This window comes from Monodelphis domestica, chromosome 2 (genome assembly GCF_027887165.1).
Source record: "Monodelphis domestica isolate mMonDom1 chromosome 2, mMonDom1.pri, whole genome shotgun sequence".
Taxonomy (NCBI): domain Eukaryota; kingdom Metazoa; phylum Chordata; class Mammalia; order Didelphimorphia; family Didelphidae; genus Monodelphis; species Monodelphis domestica.
In genome coordinates this window covers 190,047,770-190,065,842 of record NC_077228.1, presented here as the reverse complement: position 1 = coordinate 190,065,842, position 18,073 = coordinate 190,047,770, and the positions used below count along the sequence as shown (strand labels likewise).

At 35.3% G+C, this 18,073-nt stretch overlaps 1 protein-coding gene across 3 annotated transcripts in view; it reads right to left on the bottom strand.

The window, feature by feature from the left end:
• Nucleotides 1-18,073, bottom strand: part of CA10 (carbonic anhydrase 10) — a 732,369-nt gene that overhangs the window by 593,289 nt on the left and 121,007 nt on the right. For all 3 annotated transcript variants that reach the window (XM_001369655.4, XM_056816569.1, XM_056816570.1), the window contains exon 3: nt 12,378-12,452. In XM_001369655.4, the coding sequence (XP_001369692.1) occupies nt 12,378-12,452 (75 nt within the window). The remainder of the gene's footprint in view (nt 1-12,377; nt 12,453-18,073) is intronic.

Genomic DNA, 18,073 nt, shown 5'->3' with positions numbered 1-18,073 from the left:
TTGTCTGTAGCCTTGGCTTTCAATCCGCTAAGCCACCTAGCTGCCCTCAACATGAAAACTGCTTTAAATTCTCTCCTTCAGCCTATGAACTGCTATCTGGTTAAATTTTTCTCAGTATTTTCCCTTCGTCGTGACATATTCAGAAGGCAGTCTGCCAAGAATCAATCTGGGTAAAAATAATAAAAACAAAAAACAAAATCTAGTCATTCACATAGTCCACCCCAATTACTGAAGACCTTCAGGGGGAGATTCAATCCACAGAACTCACTATATTCTTATTGTGCACTTCTAGAATAATTGTAGTAAATAGCAACAGGATATAAGTAGGCTTGCAGAGCGGATTTTTGTCTTCTAGAAAACAACAACAAGAAGGGGGCTGATTTTTCAAATGGTGATGACTAATGAGATCACAAGTAAGTCACTGGAAAAGGAAGACCATTCACTCATTCAGTCAAATATTTATAGAGCTCCTCTCAAGGAACAATCTCTGTGGGTGATAACAAAGAATAAGAAACAATTCCTTTTCTCTAGGATCTTATATAGTCTGATAGGGAAGGAACAACTAATGAATGGCATGCCTGGTGTTTGGAAGCCTTGAGTTCTAATCCAACTTAACCCTGTTTGCCTCAGTTTCCTCATCTATAAAATTCTCTGGAGAAGGAAACAGCAAATTATTCTCAGTATCTTTGCTGAGGAAACTCCCAAAATAGTCAGAACTGAAAACATAAAATAACAGGTGAAGTAAAAATATGTACATGAACTACAATTTTCAGGATGAAAGTGAAAAGAGAGTTGAAATAAGGAAGGAGTCATTTCTGCCTCAGGTATTTTAAAGTTTTATCCAAACAGTAGCACTAGAGCTAAGTCATGAAGGTAGGATTTCACTAGGTAAAGAAGGGAGAAGGGGCTTCCAAGTTAAAGCAGTAGCATGAAAAAAGTACAGTCCTGGAAAAACACAGGGTTCATTTGGGGAATGGTGAATAGTTTGATGTGTCATGCACATAAGGTCATTGAAGGGGTATATATAGACAGAGAGAGGGAAATACAGTTTAATTGGGTGATTTGGTAGTTGATGATGATAAGTTTGGATTGCTAAACTGAGGAGATTGGCAATGACTTCAGAGGAAATAGAGGACCACTTAAAATGTTTGAGTAGGGGAGCTAACATGATCACAGTGTATTTTAGAAGCATTAATGTGGAAGCAATTTATACAATGGATTTGAAGGTGAAGGAGTAAAGGGAGAAAGGCCAGGTAAAAAGCTATTGTGATATTATAAAAAAGAGATAATTAGGACTTAAACTAAGATGGCAGCAGTGGAAGTGCATTGAGAGATAGAGCAGGATTTGACTATAGGATGAAGGTAAGGGAAGGAGAATTGTAGGCAAAGAGAAAAGAATAAGAAAAACAGTCTAGCTTAAGTAATTGGAATAATTTGCAGACTCTTACAAGCAATGGTAAAGGCTAATAAATGCATGCTCCTGGTCTTACTGAATGGAATAGAGAATGGTTAATGTACAGCTAAAACTAATAAGATCAAATAATGAAATAAAGAAATGAACCTATCCAACAGCAAAGAAGCATTGAACAGTTGTTTGAGCTATGGAGATTGTTTGTGGAAATGGAGGAACTAACCATAGCAAATCAGAACCAGGCCATTGCCAAAAAAAAATTATAAGAGGATAATCTTTAAGGTGCCTAGATTTAGTGGTCAATGCAAATTATGCAAGAAAACTAAGCAACATGTCCTAAACAAAAAGCCAAATCAATCTCATTCTCCCCCTGAAACAGACCTCAAAATATCCTAGACCATTCAACTGTACTATAAGTAGAATGTGATCACAGATAAAGGTGTGATCCACAGTTGCTCAGAAGAAAAATTTATCCAAAAAAGCTTAAGAACAACTTTTTTAAGTTGTGTCAGATACTCAAAATTTCAAAACTTTCAAAATATTGAAGAAAAATTAGAAACTATGTGGAAACCCATTGAAGTACATTATCATCCCCTTCATCCTATTTGCTATTAGTTTTCCTAAAGATGCTTTTAGTCAGGCTATGGAAGATGAGATTATATTCTAATGTTTTTATTCACCTACAAAAAGCAATTATTTTACCAACCTATGTGATAGTACACAGTACATGAAATTCTTTTTTTTTTATTTAAAAATTATTTTATTTGGTCATTTTCAAACATTATTCATTGGAGACAAAGATCATTTTACCAAAGATCATTTTCTTTTCTTACCTCCTCCCCCTCCCATAGCCGACACACAATTCCACTGGGTGTCACATGTGTCCTTGATCCGAACCCATTTCCATGTTGTTGGTATCTGCATTAAGGTGTTCATTTAGAGTCTCTCTTCAATCTTATTCCCTCAACCCCTGTAGTCAAGCAGTTGCCTTTCCTCATTGTTTTTACTCCCACAGTTTGTCCTCTGCTTGTGGATAGTGTTTTTTTTTTTTTGTAGATCCCTGCAGATTGTTCAGAGACATTGCATTGACACTAATGGAGAAGTCCATTACCTTCGATTGTACCACAGTGTATCAGTCTCTGTGTACAATGTTCTCCTGGTTCTGCTCCTTTCCCTCTGCATCACTTTCTGGAGGTTGTTCCAGTCCCCATGGCATTCCTCCACTTTATTATTCCTTTGAGCACAATAGTATTCCATCACCAACAGATACCACAATTTGTTCAGACATTCCCCAATTGAAGGGCATCCCCTCATTTTCCAATTTTTGGCCACCACAAAGAATGCAGCTATGAATATTCTTGCACAAGTCTTTTTCCTTATTATCTCTTTGGGGTACAAACCCAGCAGTGCTATGGCTGGATCAAAAGGAAGACAGTCTTTTATTGCCCTTTGGGCATAGTTCCAAATTGCCCTCCAGAATGGTTGGATTAATTCACAACTCCACCAGCAATGAATTAGTATATCTACTTTGCCGCATCCCCTCCAGCATTCATTACTTTCCTTTGCTGTCATGTTAGCCAATCTGCCAAGTGTGAGGTGATACCTTAGAGTTGTTTTGATTTGTATCTCTCTGATTATAAGAGATTTAGAACACTTTTTCATGTGCTTATTAATAGTTTTGATTTATTTAACTGAAAACTGCCTATTCATGTCCCTTGCCCATTTTTCAATTGGAGAATGGCTTGATTTTTTGTACAACTGGTTTAGTTCTTTATAAATTTGAGTAATTAGACCTTTGTCAGAGGTTTTTGTTTTGAAGATTGTTTCCCAATTTGTTGCTTCCCTTCTGATTTTAGTTACATTGGTTTTGTTTGTACAAAAAACTTTTTAATTTGATGTAGTCAAAATTATTGATTTGACATTTTGTGACTCTTTCTAAGTCTTGCTTGGTTTTAAAATCTTTCCCTTCCCAAAGGTCTGACATGTATACTATTCTGTGTTCACCTAATTTACTTATAGTTTCCTTCTTTATGTTCAAGTCATTCACCCATTCTGAGTTTATCTTGGTGTAGGGTGTGAGGTGTTGATCCAATCCTAATCTTTCCCACACTGTCTTTCAGTTTTCCCAGTAGTTTTTATTAAATAGTGGATTTTTGTCCCAACAACTAGGGTCTTTGGGTTTGTCATAGACTGTCTTGCTGAGGTCACTTACCCACTTACCCTATTCCACTGATCCCCCTTTCTGTCTCTTAGCCAGTACCAAATTGTTTTGATGACCACTGCTAAATAGTATAGTTTGAGATCTGGGACTGCAAGACCACCTTCCTTTGATTTTTTTTTCATTATTTCCCTGGACATCCTTAATCTTTTGTTCTTCCAAATGAACTTTGCAGAACGTGAAATTCTAAAAAAGATGAGAGCAAGACAGAGGCTTCTTCCAGGATCATTTCTACCTGATTCGCAAGATAAGAATGATTTTTTTTGAAATCACTGCTATGACCACAATCACTACTACTATTACTACTAATGCCAGGATCACTACTGATGATGATGACAATGAACCCCTCCAAACTTTACCTATCTTGTAAAGGTGAAGAGGTGGCAAAAAAAAAAACTGTCACAATGATATCCAATGAGGATTCTATGTGACCTGAGACCATTCTAGACCAGCTATAATGATCTGGGAAGAACCCTGAAACTCTAGCAAATTACACTGTGATAAAAACAGGGAGTGTCCCAATGAAGCTAAGAAATAAATAGGGCAAGAGCAGCTAGGAAGCACAGTGGATAAAGTGCCCGTCCTGTAGTCTGGAGAGCCTGGGTTCAATTCTGACCTTTGCTACTTCCTAGCCATGTGACCCTGGGCAAGTTACTTAGTCCCATTTGCCCAGTCCTTGCCCTCCAGTCTTAAAGAACTAAATAGGGTGGTATAGTCTTGTAGACTGGTCTTCCTTGGAACAACCATGGTGATCAATACCTGACAAGCAATTCAGCAAGGTAAATGGTATACTTTTTCAATGTGTTGGTTACATTTGCTTTACTGATTTTTCCCCCTCTCTTTTTTTATTTAATATAATTGTTGTTCCTCTGTTATTGGTCAGAGGAAGGGATATATTGGGAAATGTAGGTGATATGAAAAAATATATGTATTTTTAAATGTATTTTTTAAAAAGGCATAGCCTCTGTGTCATTGATGGGTTTGGGGTCATTTTTATTCTTGAACTATGCTTTCCCAAATTTCTCTCTATTCTCGCTTTTTCCCACCTTTTTACTGAAGTCAACAAACATCAAAGTCTATAGTTATTTGATCTGGAAGGTGTTATTAATTTCTTCATAGAATTTCTCTACTTCTTCATCCTCATCAAACCAATACTGGTACACAAATTGCAATCATTTTAATGGTTGTACTTATTAGTACCGTGATATGTGAAGACAAAAATATCTCATGAAATTATGTCCCTTATTATCTTTAGGCATATTGGAAGCCATTCCTTTGTTTTGCTCTCCAAAGAGAAACTGTGTACTATAATTTAGATGCAACTTTGTTCAATTTTTCTGGTTGATAACATAATGCAATGATATTTATATCTATTTTATTACCTATATTATATTACTATATACATTATATATTATGACATTATACATATATTATCTATTTTACATATATATAAAATATATTCTATATATCAGAGAGATGATTTTTCAAAATTCCTTCATGCTAATAAATATATTCCTGAAAACTTCTCCAAATCAACATTAGTTGAGTTTTAATGATCCAAACAAGATTAAGACAAGGCCTATGTCTTAATTAACTTTTTATTTCCTAGGGATTGAATAAAATACAAGGTACACAATAATTCCTTAAATACTTGTTGACTAGCTGATTGAATGAATGAATAGCATGAGTGGTCGAATTACTGTGGAGGGGTCAGAGTATAAGCATACACCACTTTTGGGAAAACATTGAAAAAAAAACAAATTGTCTTATATAAATGCACTTTTTAAACCCCCCAAGGATGCCCAATAAAGGGAATTCCTTCCATCAACACAGATCACATTTTCTCAGTAACTTGATAGAATCAATTTCAGAGTTACTGAAGTTAAAAAATTTCCTCACCTGTAGTCAAATTGGTGATCAGCCTCACCTAAACAAGATTGGTCCTCACACAGGAGGTTTTATCTCCTTTCTAGGATAGGACTTCAATTTCCAGAGTGCTTTGACATTTGTTAATTCATTTTCTCATTTGGAACTTGATGTTCTTAAAATCCTTTCTCCCTAAAGAAACAACTTAATGACTTCTACAGTGTGATATTTGGAGTCAAAAGTCTTGGGTTTGAATCTTGATTTTAACAAATTTGCTGTATGATCATTGACAAGCTATTTGCCTTCTTTAGCCTTTAGTTTATGCCTCTGAAAAATGAGGGAGATTGGAGTAAATGATCCCTAAAGTCTCTTCTAACTCTAATATGCTATGATTCAATGTATTCCATCCACACACATTTTAATGTTTTGAAAACTCCTATTATATGAAGCATGACTATAAAGAATGAAATATTTGCCAAAACACCAGAAATAGAATCCAACTGTGAGAAGTAAGATCAAAGGAACCTTTTAAATCAGAAATTGAATATTGACAGAGGTCCTCACCTGTGCCTCTATGATTCACTAGAGCACAGCTTGAAGTATATGGAATATGATGAGGTTTTGCCCAGTCTTCCCCTTAGAAGGATCACCCAGCTCCCCTTACAACTCTATCCCTTTGATCAGAATGTATTGGAAATCATAGAAGAGGTCATCAGACTAGTATATTTATGGAATTCCTTAACATGGAATAATATGGGGAGATGTTAAACATAAAAAAAGTATACAAGTGCCCATCTGGGTCAGATACTTTACCTGATGGCAATTTTTGGTTGTGACCAATATTTTAGCCACTAACTATATAAACTCAAATGCCTAATAAGAACATCTCAAGTTTCTAAATATTTTAATAACCTGTAAGACTATGGAAATCATGAGAAGATATCCAGGAGTATTCACAAAAAAGGGTTATCTCAAAGATGATAAAATAATTTTGCCTCTTAGGAAAAAAATTACTTTGCTGCAGCTTGTATGTTGTAATAGAATTATAGGATAAAATTTCAACTACTGATTATTAGACCTATTTTTATACTTCTATAATCTTTATCAAAATAGTCACTTCAAATAATAATCGTTCACTGGGATTCAGGAATGAAGGATAGAGAAGAGGATTATAAATCTAGAATAATTAGAAGGCTGTCAGAGGCCATTTAGCCCAACCCCAACATTTTACAAATAATGTAATTGAGATCTAGGGAGTTAGAATGGGAAGTGGACTTTGAAATAAGATCCTCTGATATCAATTAATTATAATAATAAAAATAAAATTAAAATTTGAACAAGACCATTGGTTTTGAAGAAGATGTCTTTCTCTTGATCTTCTCAACTACTATGACCAAGGTATTAAAGAGACCCTATTTTTAAATCAGTTTTGGAAATAGCATATGTAAAAAAATCACTCCAAGAATAACTTCTATTTAATAGCTGAGGATTGTCTATAGCCATTAGTGCAGCTGATTAGTCTTGAGATTTATTTTCCTTCAGATCTGAAGTATAAGTTAAGACTTTTGAGACTGTTCAAAGACACGTTCATACAAAACAATTCATTTAGGTAATTTGAATTATTCTTCCAATAACTAGTCAGTCATTCCCTAAGGAATATTTTTAATGAATTATCCAAATTAGAGGCAGCTATGAGAATCAGTGGAAAGAGAGCTAACTGGAGATGGGAGGTTCTGGGTTCTAATCTGACCTCAGACACTTCCTGAGCAAGTCACTTAACCACAGTTATCTAGCCCTTACCACTATTCTGATTTGGAACTAATATTTAGTATTAATTCTAAGACAGAAGATAAGTATTTAAAGAATGAATTATTAAAACTCACTTCAGGAAGATAATGTTAAAAGGGAAAGTGAATTATCATTCAATTTGGATAAATTAAGTCAAGGAAAATTTTCACTTCATAGATATTGGGTCTGGAGTTTTTTATCACATTGGAAAACTTCTTGGCATGATAAGAGTCAATATAGTACAGCAAAAGTTGCAGAGAGACTTGGAGTCAATGGTTTAATTTCTGGCTAAGCTATTTTAAATCTTTGGGATCTTTAGTAAATCACCTAATAATAAGTAACCTCTGTTATTTCATCAATAAAATAGGGAGAATACAATCTTTGTCTTAGCCATATCATAGGACTCTTACAAGGCTTATAAGATCTTCCTCTACAAGGATTTTTTTTATTTCATGAATTGTACCACTCTTTCCAATGATGCATAATGAAACCCCAACTATACCTTAGTAGATTATGCTTCAAAATTGCAAAGGATAAAAAATGTTATCACTCTGAAGTCAACTTATGGATAAGTTTCCCTAAATTTAACTAGGCCAAGTTTCAGATGACAAGCATATTGTTAGTGACTCGTCCTTTATATAATATCTTTTCAGTTAGTAAGGGCTTAATTATCATCTATATCCAAATGATTCTCAAATCTATATATCCATTCCCAATATCTTCTCTACCCTTTAGTTCTGTATCATCAGCTGCCTATTGGTCATTTCAAATTGGATGTTTGGGAAAGAGCTCAAACTCAACATGCTCTGTTTCTTAGCACCTTTAGTTTTCTTCAGAACTACAATCAAGCACTACCTCTTTCCGGAAACCAGGTCCATCCTCCAAAGATGCTAGTTACCATCCCTTATTAACTTGCATTCCTTTTTATATAATTTGTTTATGCATAGATGTTCATGTGGTCCTATCTGATGGGATATAGATTCCTTGAGGGCAGGGACTAGTTTTCTTTCATCTTGGAAATCTTCAGCATACAGTAAGACCTTAATAAATGCTTCCTGATTGATTGGGGGAGAATCTTGGAAGTGAATAAGGAACTGAGAGAAGATTGTAGAATGTCCTTCTGAAAAGGAATAAAACAAGAAATTTCTCAATTGTGAGACTGATTTTAGGCATAACCTCTGCCTTGACATGAATGGATGGACTAAAAGCTGAACTTTTGTGGCTCCTTTCATGCTCTGAAAAGTCTATGACTATCCTGAAGTAAACAGTGGTCCTGGTTCAGAGACTAGACTAGTTGATCAAACAACAATAAAGTCAGGAAGTCCATTCAAATTACTTCTTGCTTCCCTTATCCAAAAGAAATGGGCTTGCAGACTGGAGGACTTGCCATTTAACATCTGTAAAAAGGGTCAACAGATTCATTCCCCCTCTATCTCATGGAAGTGCAAAGTGGGGGCATACCCCCTGGTCACAAGCTTTCTGTGAGGCTCTGCTTTCCATTAGCACAACTCAATTCCCCATTTCCATAAACACACTTGACAGGTACCTCTAGAGCTCAAAGAGAAATGCTCCACATCATAGTAATTGCCTGTCAAGACTCTTTATACTGGGATGTTAATGGGGGGAAAGGAGATACTAGTTCCTTTCTCTCTTTCCCACTTTCCATTTTCAATTCTCAACTTATTTCAAGGTTTTAAGAGTCTTTCTTAAACAAAACAAACAGTTCACTTGACACTTAATTGAGATTGAGTGCTGAAAAATGCCTCCTTTTCCTCACACCCATCACCAAATATATCCCTAGCTCCTTTTCCAAATTCTAAAATAAAGTCCCAAACCCCAACCCTGAGACACACAGTTTCTGATGAATCAAGTTTTTGTGTTTCTGCTTCACATAACCACCACCATAGTTTGGGTCATCATCACCTCTTGTCTACATAATTACAATGGCCTCCTAATTGGTCTTTCCTTTTCCAATCAATCTTACACATTGCTGCCAAAACAGTCTTCCTCATATTTGGCTCTTACCATTTTCAATTTCCTCCCTAATCAATTTGAGTGCCTCCCTAATTATTCAAATAAAAGTACTTAAAGTCCTTTATGTCCTTGCCTCAATCCATTTTTATAGTTGTATCTTATATTACTCTTCTTCCAACTTTCTATGATCCAAACACTCTGGACTTCTATCTGCTCTTTACACATGATTTTCTGTGTCTTTGTACAGGTCATGCCCCATGCTCAGAATGCATTCATTCTTCATGTCAGCTTCACAGAAATCCTCTCTCCACATAAGATACAATTCAAGTACCACATTCTACATAAATCCTTGCCTATTTGAGAGATGACACAATGAAATACAATATTAGACTTGGATTCAAGAAGACCCAAGTTCAAATATTACCTTATAGAGTTTAGACAAATGATTTGGTTTCCTTCCTTCCTTCCTCCAACTAAAAGGTTGGAGCTGATGGTCCCATGGTACGTAAGGTCCCAACTTACCCTAAAGCTATGATATCCTCAAGTACAAGTGCTTTCCTTCTTTTAACCATCTCTTATACTTATATTTGTACATGTTGTCTCTCTGATCCTTTAGTGCAAGGTGTGTTTTATTTTTGACTTTGTTACTCTTTTACCTAGAACAGTACTTGTCACATAGCAAATGCTTAATAAGTGACTGTTGATTGACAGCTTGAGTCATCAAAGTAAGATGAAATTACCTTTTGAGCATTAGATATCTCAGGATATTCTGTTTATTTGAACATTGTTGAAGGTATATGGGTGGACTCTATAAACTAAATCAGAATATTTAAAGAGAATGCCCCATTTCCCAATCATTTTACATCAGGGGTCCCCAAACTATGGCCTACAGGCCACATGAGGCTGCCTAAGGCCATGTATTCAGCCCCCACCTCACTTCCAGAAGGGGCACCTCTTTCATTGGTGGTCAGTGAGAGGAGCACTGTATGTGGTGGCACCACAAAGCGCTCACATTCAGTACTACTTCTGGTGACATAATCCTTTCCATGGTGCCTTAGAACAAGGTATACTTGTATGCTGCATGAATTTAGGGTTAGGGTTAGGGTTAGGTTTTTATAGTCTGGCCCTCCAATGGTCTGAGGGACAGTAAACTGGCCCCCTGTGTAAAAAGTTTGGGGACCCTTGTTTTACATACATGAGAGATCATGGTCTAGAGCAGCAATTCTCAACCTCTCAATTTGTAGCAATGAGAATACATAATGCATATCAGGTATTTATATTCCAAATCATAACTGTAGCAAAATTACAGTTTTGAAGCAGCCACCAAAATAAATTTTTGGTTTGGGGTCACTGCAACCATGAGGAACTGTACTGCAGGGTCATGGCATTAGAAAGGTTGAGAACCACTGATCTAGAGGGCAATGAACAAGGAACTTTCTACAGAGTTGCCTTCCTGGGGAAAATAGGTAAAGTGAGTAAAATGAAATTTATATATCAAAATCTAATTAAACTGCACAGTTAAAGGAACCCATTAGGGGCAGCTAGGTGGCTCGGTGGTTAAAGAGTCAAGCCTGGACATAGCGTGTCCTGGGTTCAGATTTAGCTTCAAACACCTCTTACTTGTGAAACCCTGGCAATGTTAATTAATTCCAGTTGCTTAGCCCTTACTGGGTTTCTCTCTTGATACCAATACTTCATATTGATTCTAGGACAGGAGGTAAGAGATTTAAAAAAATAAATAATGGAACCCATAGGTAAATCATTCTAAAATTTAAATCATCTCCTACTTTTTTTGTTGTAGTACAGGTAGTTTTATTTTTCCCCCTTAAAAGTAAGGTGCTTATGCTCTTTAGTCTCCCCAGAATACATGCTTTCCTTAGAAGGGATGAACCATAGATGAAAATTAATCTTTTATAATTCTAGGGAATAGAGAGATGGATGGATAGGTAGACAAACAAATATATAGATAACATTTATTAAAAATGTTTATTATGTACCAGGCACTGTGTTAAGTGCTGGGGTTGCAAAAATAAGCAAGATGATCTCTGCTCTGAAAGAGTCTACATTCTAAAGGAGAAGGACAACCCATATAAGGAAATGGGAAAAGGGAGTGAGGAAGAAGGGTACCTTCGGGCAACTAAATGAATCTCACTGATTCCAAGACTATTGAAATATTTTCCTTTTAGAAAGATTTTGTCATCTTAACATCATTAAAATATGAAGTTTTAACTGTGCAAAGTTCCTAAAAAATTCTCAGCTTCACACAAGAAAAAATAGTGGTCAGAAACTTCATTTGCTATAAACTTTCAGGAACTCTCTTAGAAGAAAGGCCAGCTACTAAAATTCACACAACATTTTTCTCTTGGGATTGATTACTTATTCCATTTTCTCTATAATGCTAACAACTTTCTAATTCTTTTGAGTTTCTCAATGATTCCAGTATCAGATGCATAGCTACCTTTATCAAGATGTTTCCTTACTTGTGAAGGCTAAAACCAGTGCTTGCCTCTCCTTCTTCTTTCTCATTTTCAAATGCAAGGCAAATTGTACTTTGTCTGTACCAAGATCTAGCCAATCTATGATATTCTTTCCTTTCTCCCCATGCTGCTTCCATCTATCCCACCTCTTGTTTTTATCAAGGGTTTGGCAGGTTCCTTAATTCAGTTATATGTCCAGCCTTTCTTTCTATTGAAGTGATATTATTGGCAGCACACAGATCAGCAAGATCCTTCTCTAAGTTCAGCCTTCACCCATTCCTTGTTTCATTAACATAGAGATTCTTTAATATCTCTGAGCCAAATACCAGCCAAGCATATTTCTAAGCATCTTCCCTGCAACTTCTCCATAGCAATAGAAATGGTCTTGTAATTATAGGTTTGCATTTAAAGGAACATTCTGGTTAAGATGATATGAAATTTCAGGTTGAAAACTATAGAATAATGATAATGCCATTCATCTATGCACTTTCTCCTTGTGGAAAAGCCTAGTGGCCCGCAAGATAGTGTTTTGTAATGAACTAGGTAAATCTGTAACATTTCAGAAATTCTGAGATTAAGAACCTCTATGCAAAGCTCCCTCACCCCACATTTAGAGAGAAGTAAATATTTCAAATGTGCTTACCTGGAACAAAACTCCCTTGGACCACCTCCTTATATGCCCACCAGCCTTCATGGATTTTTGGTGAATTCTGTTGAGCTAAAAAATAAGAGGGGAAATTTTCATTAAACAAGTATTATGTCTTAGCTTCTAGAATATAAACTAAGAATGCAAATCAGTTAATGGTTTTCTATCCAGTTGGCAAGCTGCAAAAAATGGCAGCTGAAAACCTCTTCCCCAAATAGTGTCCTTTTAGAGAGTAGGATGTAAGAGTGTGTGTGTGTGTGTGTTAAAAGAACTTAACTGATATTTATCTCATTTTCCATATTACATCCATTTTCCTTAGTAAGAAACTGCCACTGTTCTTAGTATAATTATAAGAATAATAGAAATAACAACATTGTTAACTATAATCATTGCTATTATTATTATGGCAACAACAATTATAATTGTTAACTATAATAATTGTTACTATTGTTAAAACAATAATTTTAACCATAATTATTAGTATAATTCTTACTAACTATAATAATTGTTATTGCTATTATTACAGTAATAATAATTATTAATGGAGTCATTATTACTCATAATAATAATTGTCATTATTATGAAAATAATCATTAACTATAATAATTGTTGTTACTTTTATTATAACAATTATTAATTATAATAATTATTACTATAGAAACAATTATCTATGGTATGTCTCATTATTAATATTATTATAATAGCAATAATTATGACTTTTGATGACAATAATAACAATAAATAATTATTATCATCTAGTTCAACTCTGTCTCAGACTGCCATACAATTTCATACCATACAACATAACACAACACAACAGGCATAGCTAGGTAGAACAGTGAATAGAGTGCCAGACTTGGAGTCAGAAGGACCTAGGTTCAAATCTGGCTTTAGACACTTCCTAGCTGTGTGATCCTAGACAAGTCACTTACCTCAAGTTACCTAGCCTATACTGTTCTTCTGTCTCAAAACTAATATTAAGACAGAAGGTATGGGTTTAACACAAAAACAAAAACAAAACCACACAACACTATAAATATTTAGGAAATGTTGCTCTGTGCTATAGGTTTTATGCTAGTTGCTCACCATAACAGACAAAAATAGAATAATCTCTGTCTTCTAAAAGCTTACATTTTATCAAAAAGATGTAATGTGCTAAGTAAACACAAAAGAAGTGAGAGACAAACAGACAGACTACCAACTGGGCAGACTAAGAAAGCCCTTAGGTAGCCTGAGTTGGGATTTCAATTGAGCTAAAGATGTCATGTGGTAGAGGGAGGAGGAAGTTCATTCCCAACTTGTGGAACTAACTACTTCTGCAAAAGCATAAAGGCAAGAGATAGAATATAATTTCCCAGTAATATGCAGCAGTCCAGGGCAACTGGATCATAGGCTTCGAGCTGGAAGGAAAGAACCTCAGACATTATCTAGTCCAACTTCATTTCATATATAAAGAAATTGATTGTCATAAAAATAAAATGCTTGCCTAAGCTCACGTGCCTAGCAAATGGCAAGGATGTGATTCAAAATTCAAACCTAAGTCCCTGAGCTTCAAATTGAATGTACTTTCTACTGTACCATGAATAGTAAATAGAAGAGGAGGGACCTGGGCCATTCTGATCAACATAACTAACCAAAGAAGCCTCTATTGTCTCCTAAATGTGGTAAAACACTCTAATCTCTCTTCAGTGTTCCTCAATTGCTTTTTGAGCAATTGCATCTATTCCAAAGTGGATTATGTAAGATGATTGCAAATGGTTGTGTGCAAGGCAATCAGATAATCAGAACACAGTCTATTTATAAGTGATCAGATATAAGGAGTTTCACTAAACTTTTCCTTAACATGACTTGTCAAGGACCAGATCAAGCCCTAGAATCAATCAAACAGAGTGGTGCCTACTAAATGTCTCACCAATTACAAAATATCTTAGCTGTAGGCTGGACTTAAAGGAAATTAAGGCATTTTATGGAGTGTAATTTAGGATGCCTTATTCTACTACAAGAATGTTTGATTTTGTTCCCTTCAAAAACCAGGACTGGGCTATTGTTGGTGAGCTCTGCTTAAAGCTTTTTTTTTGTTAGGCTTCTTTATTTTCATTTGGTTAAGGAACCTTTCTACATGAATGTAGACAAGCAACTTCTCTTCTACCTAGAACCTTAAAGAATTGTCTAAAGCAGAAGGGGCCACAACACTCTTGCATGTGCCTGAAATAAATTAAAATACAATTGGGAAATATTAAACAAAATAAATAAAAATATAATAAAACATAGATAATAGTACATTTTAAAATTAAGCAAATATGTGGCTGCAAAGGTCCTTATGTACTGATTAGTAGTCCCCTGATTCTATTTGAGCTTGACATCATTGGTCTAAGTCACTGAGAATTTGTGACTTGTTCAGAATCACTCAAAAAAATCTGTAAGAAATTAATGCATTCTTGGTGAAGTTGTGAACTGACCCAACTATTCTGGAGAGCAATTTGGAGCTATGCTGACAGGGCTCTAAAACTGGGCACACCTTTTGATACAGTAATATTACTACTATTTCTATATCCCAAAGAGAAAAAAGGTATAAGTGTGGGAAGGACATATCTGTAAAAAAATATTTATAGCAGCTCTTTTTGTGGTGTCAAAGAATGGAAATTGAGGGGATGTCATTCATTGGGGAATAGCTGCAGACATTGTGAAATATGATAGTAATAGAATACTATTATGCTATTAGAAATGATGAGAAAGATGGTTTCAGAGAAACCTAAGAGAATTTCTATGAACTACTACAAAGTGAATTGAGTACAATCAAGAGAACATTGTACAGTAACAGCAATATTAGATGATGATCAACTTTGAAAGACTTAGCTATTCTCAGTAATGCAATGATCCAAGACACTCCGAAAAGACTCATCATGAAAAATACCATCTACCTCTAGAGAAAGGACTGATGGAGTCTGAATTCAGATTAAAGCATACTATTTTTCACTTTACTTTTTAATGTGTGTTTTGGTTGCTTATATGAATCTACTTCCACAGCATGACTCATGTAGAGGCAAACTTTGCATTATCACACATGTATAACAAATTGCTTGCCATCTCATGGAGTAGGGAGAAAAAGGAGAAAGAGAATTTGAAACTCAAAATTTTGGAAAACAAATGTTAAAATTTATAATTAGGAAAAAACAAAACATTATATCAAATAAGAAAAAAAAATGTGTGACAGAGCCAGAAGTTAAACCTGAGTTTTCTTGACTCTAAGATTGGCTTGCTATGCATTATTCCACATCTCCAATACTGCTTAAAGTTTCACTGCTTTGAAAGAGGTTAGTTCTGCTCCTGTCTTTTAAAAATTACCTTTTTTTTATTAACTTGATATATATTTTGTATCTACTTAAATGTTTACAGTCAATTTCCCCTTAGAGAATGTAAGTTCCCTGAGGGCAGACTTTTTCATTTTTGTTTTTGTAACCCCAGAATTAAGCAAAGAACATGATACATTGTACATGATAAATTAATGCTTACTGATAGGTTGATGTAAGGCTATAAATTATAGAGAAGTAATCACTTTGCATTAGTAGAGGTGACTCTCTACATTAATGAAATCACAGGTGTGAAAAATATGATTAAAATTTGTTTAAAAATATAGGTATCGACCTTTTGGAAGGGAAAGATTTTAAAACCAAGCAAGACTTAGAAAAAAGCACAAAATGCAAAATAAATAATTTGGAATACATCAAATTAAAAAGATTTTGTACAAACAAAACCATTGTAACTAAAATCAGAAGGGAAGCAACAAATTGGGAAACAATCTTCATAAAAACCTCTGACAAAGGTATAATTACTCAAATTTACAAAGATCTAAATCAATTGTCCAAAAAATCAAGCCATTCTCCAATTGATAAATGGGCAAGGGACATGAACAGGCAGTTCTCAGCCAAAGAAATCAAAACTATTAATAAGCACATGAAAAAGTGTTCTACATCTCTTATAATCAGAGAGATGCAAATCAAAACAACTCTGAGGTATCACCTCACACCTAGCAGATTGGCTAACATGACAGCAAAGGAAAGTAATGAATGCTGGAGGGGATGCGGCAAAGTAGATATACTAATTCATTGCTGGTGGAGTTGTGAATTGATCCAACCATTCTGGAGGGTAATTTGGAACTATGCCCAAAGGGCGATAAAAGACTGTCTTCCCTTTGATCCAGCCATAGCACTTCTGGATTTGTACCCCAAAGAGATAATAAGGAAAAAGACTTGTACAAGAATATTCATAGCTGCATTCTTTGTGGTGGCCAAAAATTGGAAAATGAAGGGATGCCCTTCAATTGGGGAATGTCTGAACAAATTGTGGTATCTGTTGGTGATGGAATACTATTGTGCTCAAAGGAATAATAAAGTGGAGGAATTCCATGGAGTCTGGAACAACCTCCAGGAAGTGATGCAGAATGAAAGGAGCAGAACCAGGAAATCATTATACACAGAGACTGATACACTGTGGTACAATCGAACGTAATGGACTTCTCCATTAGTGTCAATGCAATGTCCCTGAACAATATGCATGGATCTAAAAAACACTATCCACAAGCAGAGGATAAACTGTGGGAGTAAAAACACCAAAGAAAAGCAACTGCTTGACTACAGGGGCGGAGGGGATATGACTGAGGAGAGACTCTAAATAAACACTCTAATGCAAATACCAACAACACGGAAATGGGTTCGAATCAAGAACACATGTGATACCCAGTGGAATCATGCATCAGCTATGGGAGAGGTGGTGGGAGTGGAGGGGGGGCAGGAAAAGAAAATGATCTTTGTTTCCAATGAATAGTGTTTGGAAATGACCAAATAAAATAATGTTTAAAAAATATATATAGGTATCATCAGAAAGCATTCTAAAAGTAATTGGATTAATGAAAGGAAACCAAAAGAGCAAAAAGACAAAAAAAATTGAGCATTTAAAAGAGATCATATAGAAATCTCAGGCTTTCAGAAGGTCTCCTTATGGTTCAAATGACTCTCTTCCAGATCAACAATCATTGTCTTTATGTATTTGCATTTGATTTAGAATCATTGATGATTTAACAGGGAATTTCTCAAAACAAACAGACTAACAGGATGGAGCATTAACTTGTACAAGCTGTTCTGTTTCTGCTTGGCCCCTAGATTGTAATCTTTTTAGAAGATGCATCACCAGCACATGGGGGAAATGTGCTGGCAATGAAAGTGGCCATCAGTGGCAGATTAAAGGGCATACACAGCAAGAACCCTTCTCTGGACAGTAAAGAGAACATATTTCAGTTTTATGTTCTAATATCATTGTTGCCATGTGAGTATCAAAACAAACACAGGAAATCTAAGGGCTAGGAGACTTTGGAGATTATCGAGTCCAACACTTTTATTTTACAAGAGAGGAAACTTGAAACAGAGAGAGCCCAAAGAGGTGAAATAACCCCACAGATAGTCCAGTGACTGCTCACTATTTTATACCATGTAGTTCATTACAGAACCCAAAGAGGTTCATTTATTTTAACTAGTTTTACAATAAATGGTGAGGAAGAAATGATAAACTTAGTGCTAAGAGATTTGGATTTATCTGTTCGATGTTTTATATTCTCAAACTACCTGTGCTGCACCCTCTGAGCATATAATGTTGTCTCATTCTTTAATGAGAAAATCAAGGACTAAGTTTACCTTTCT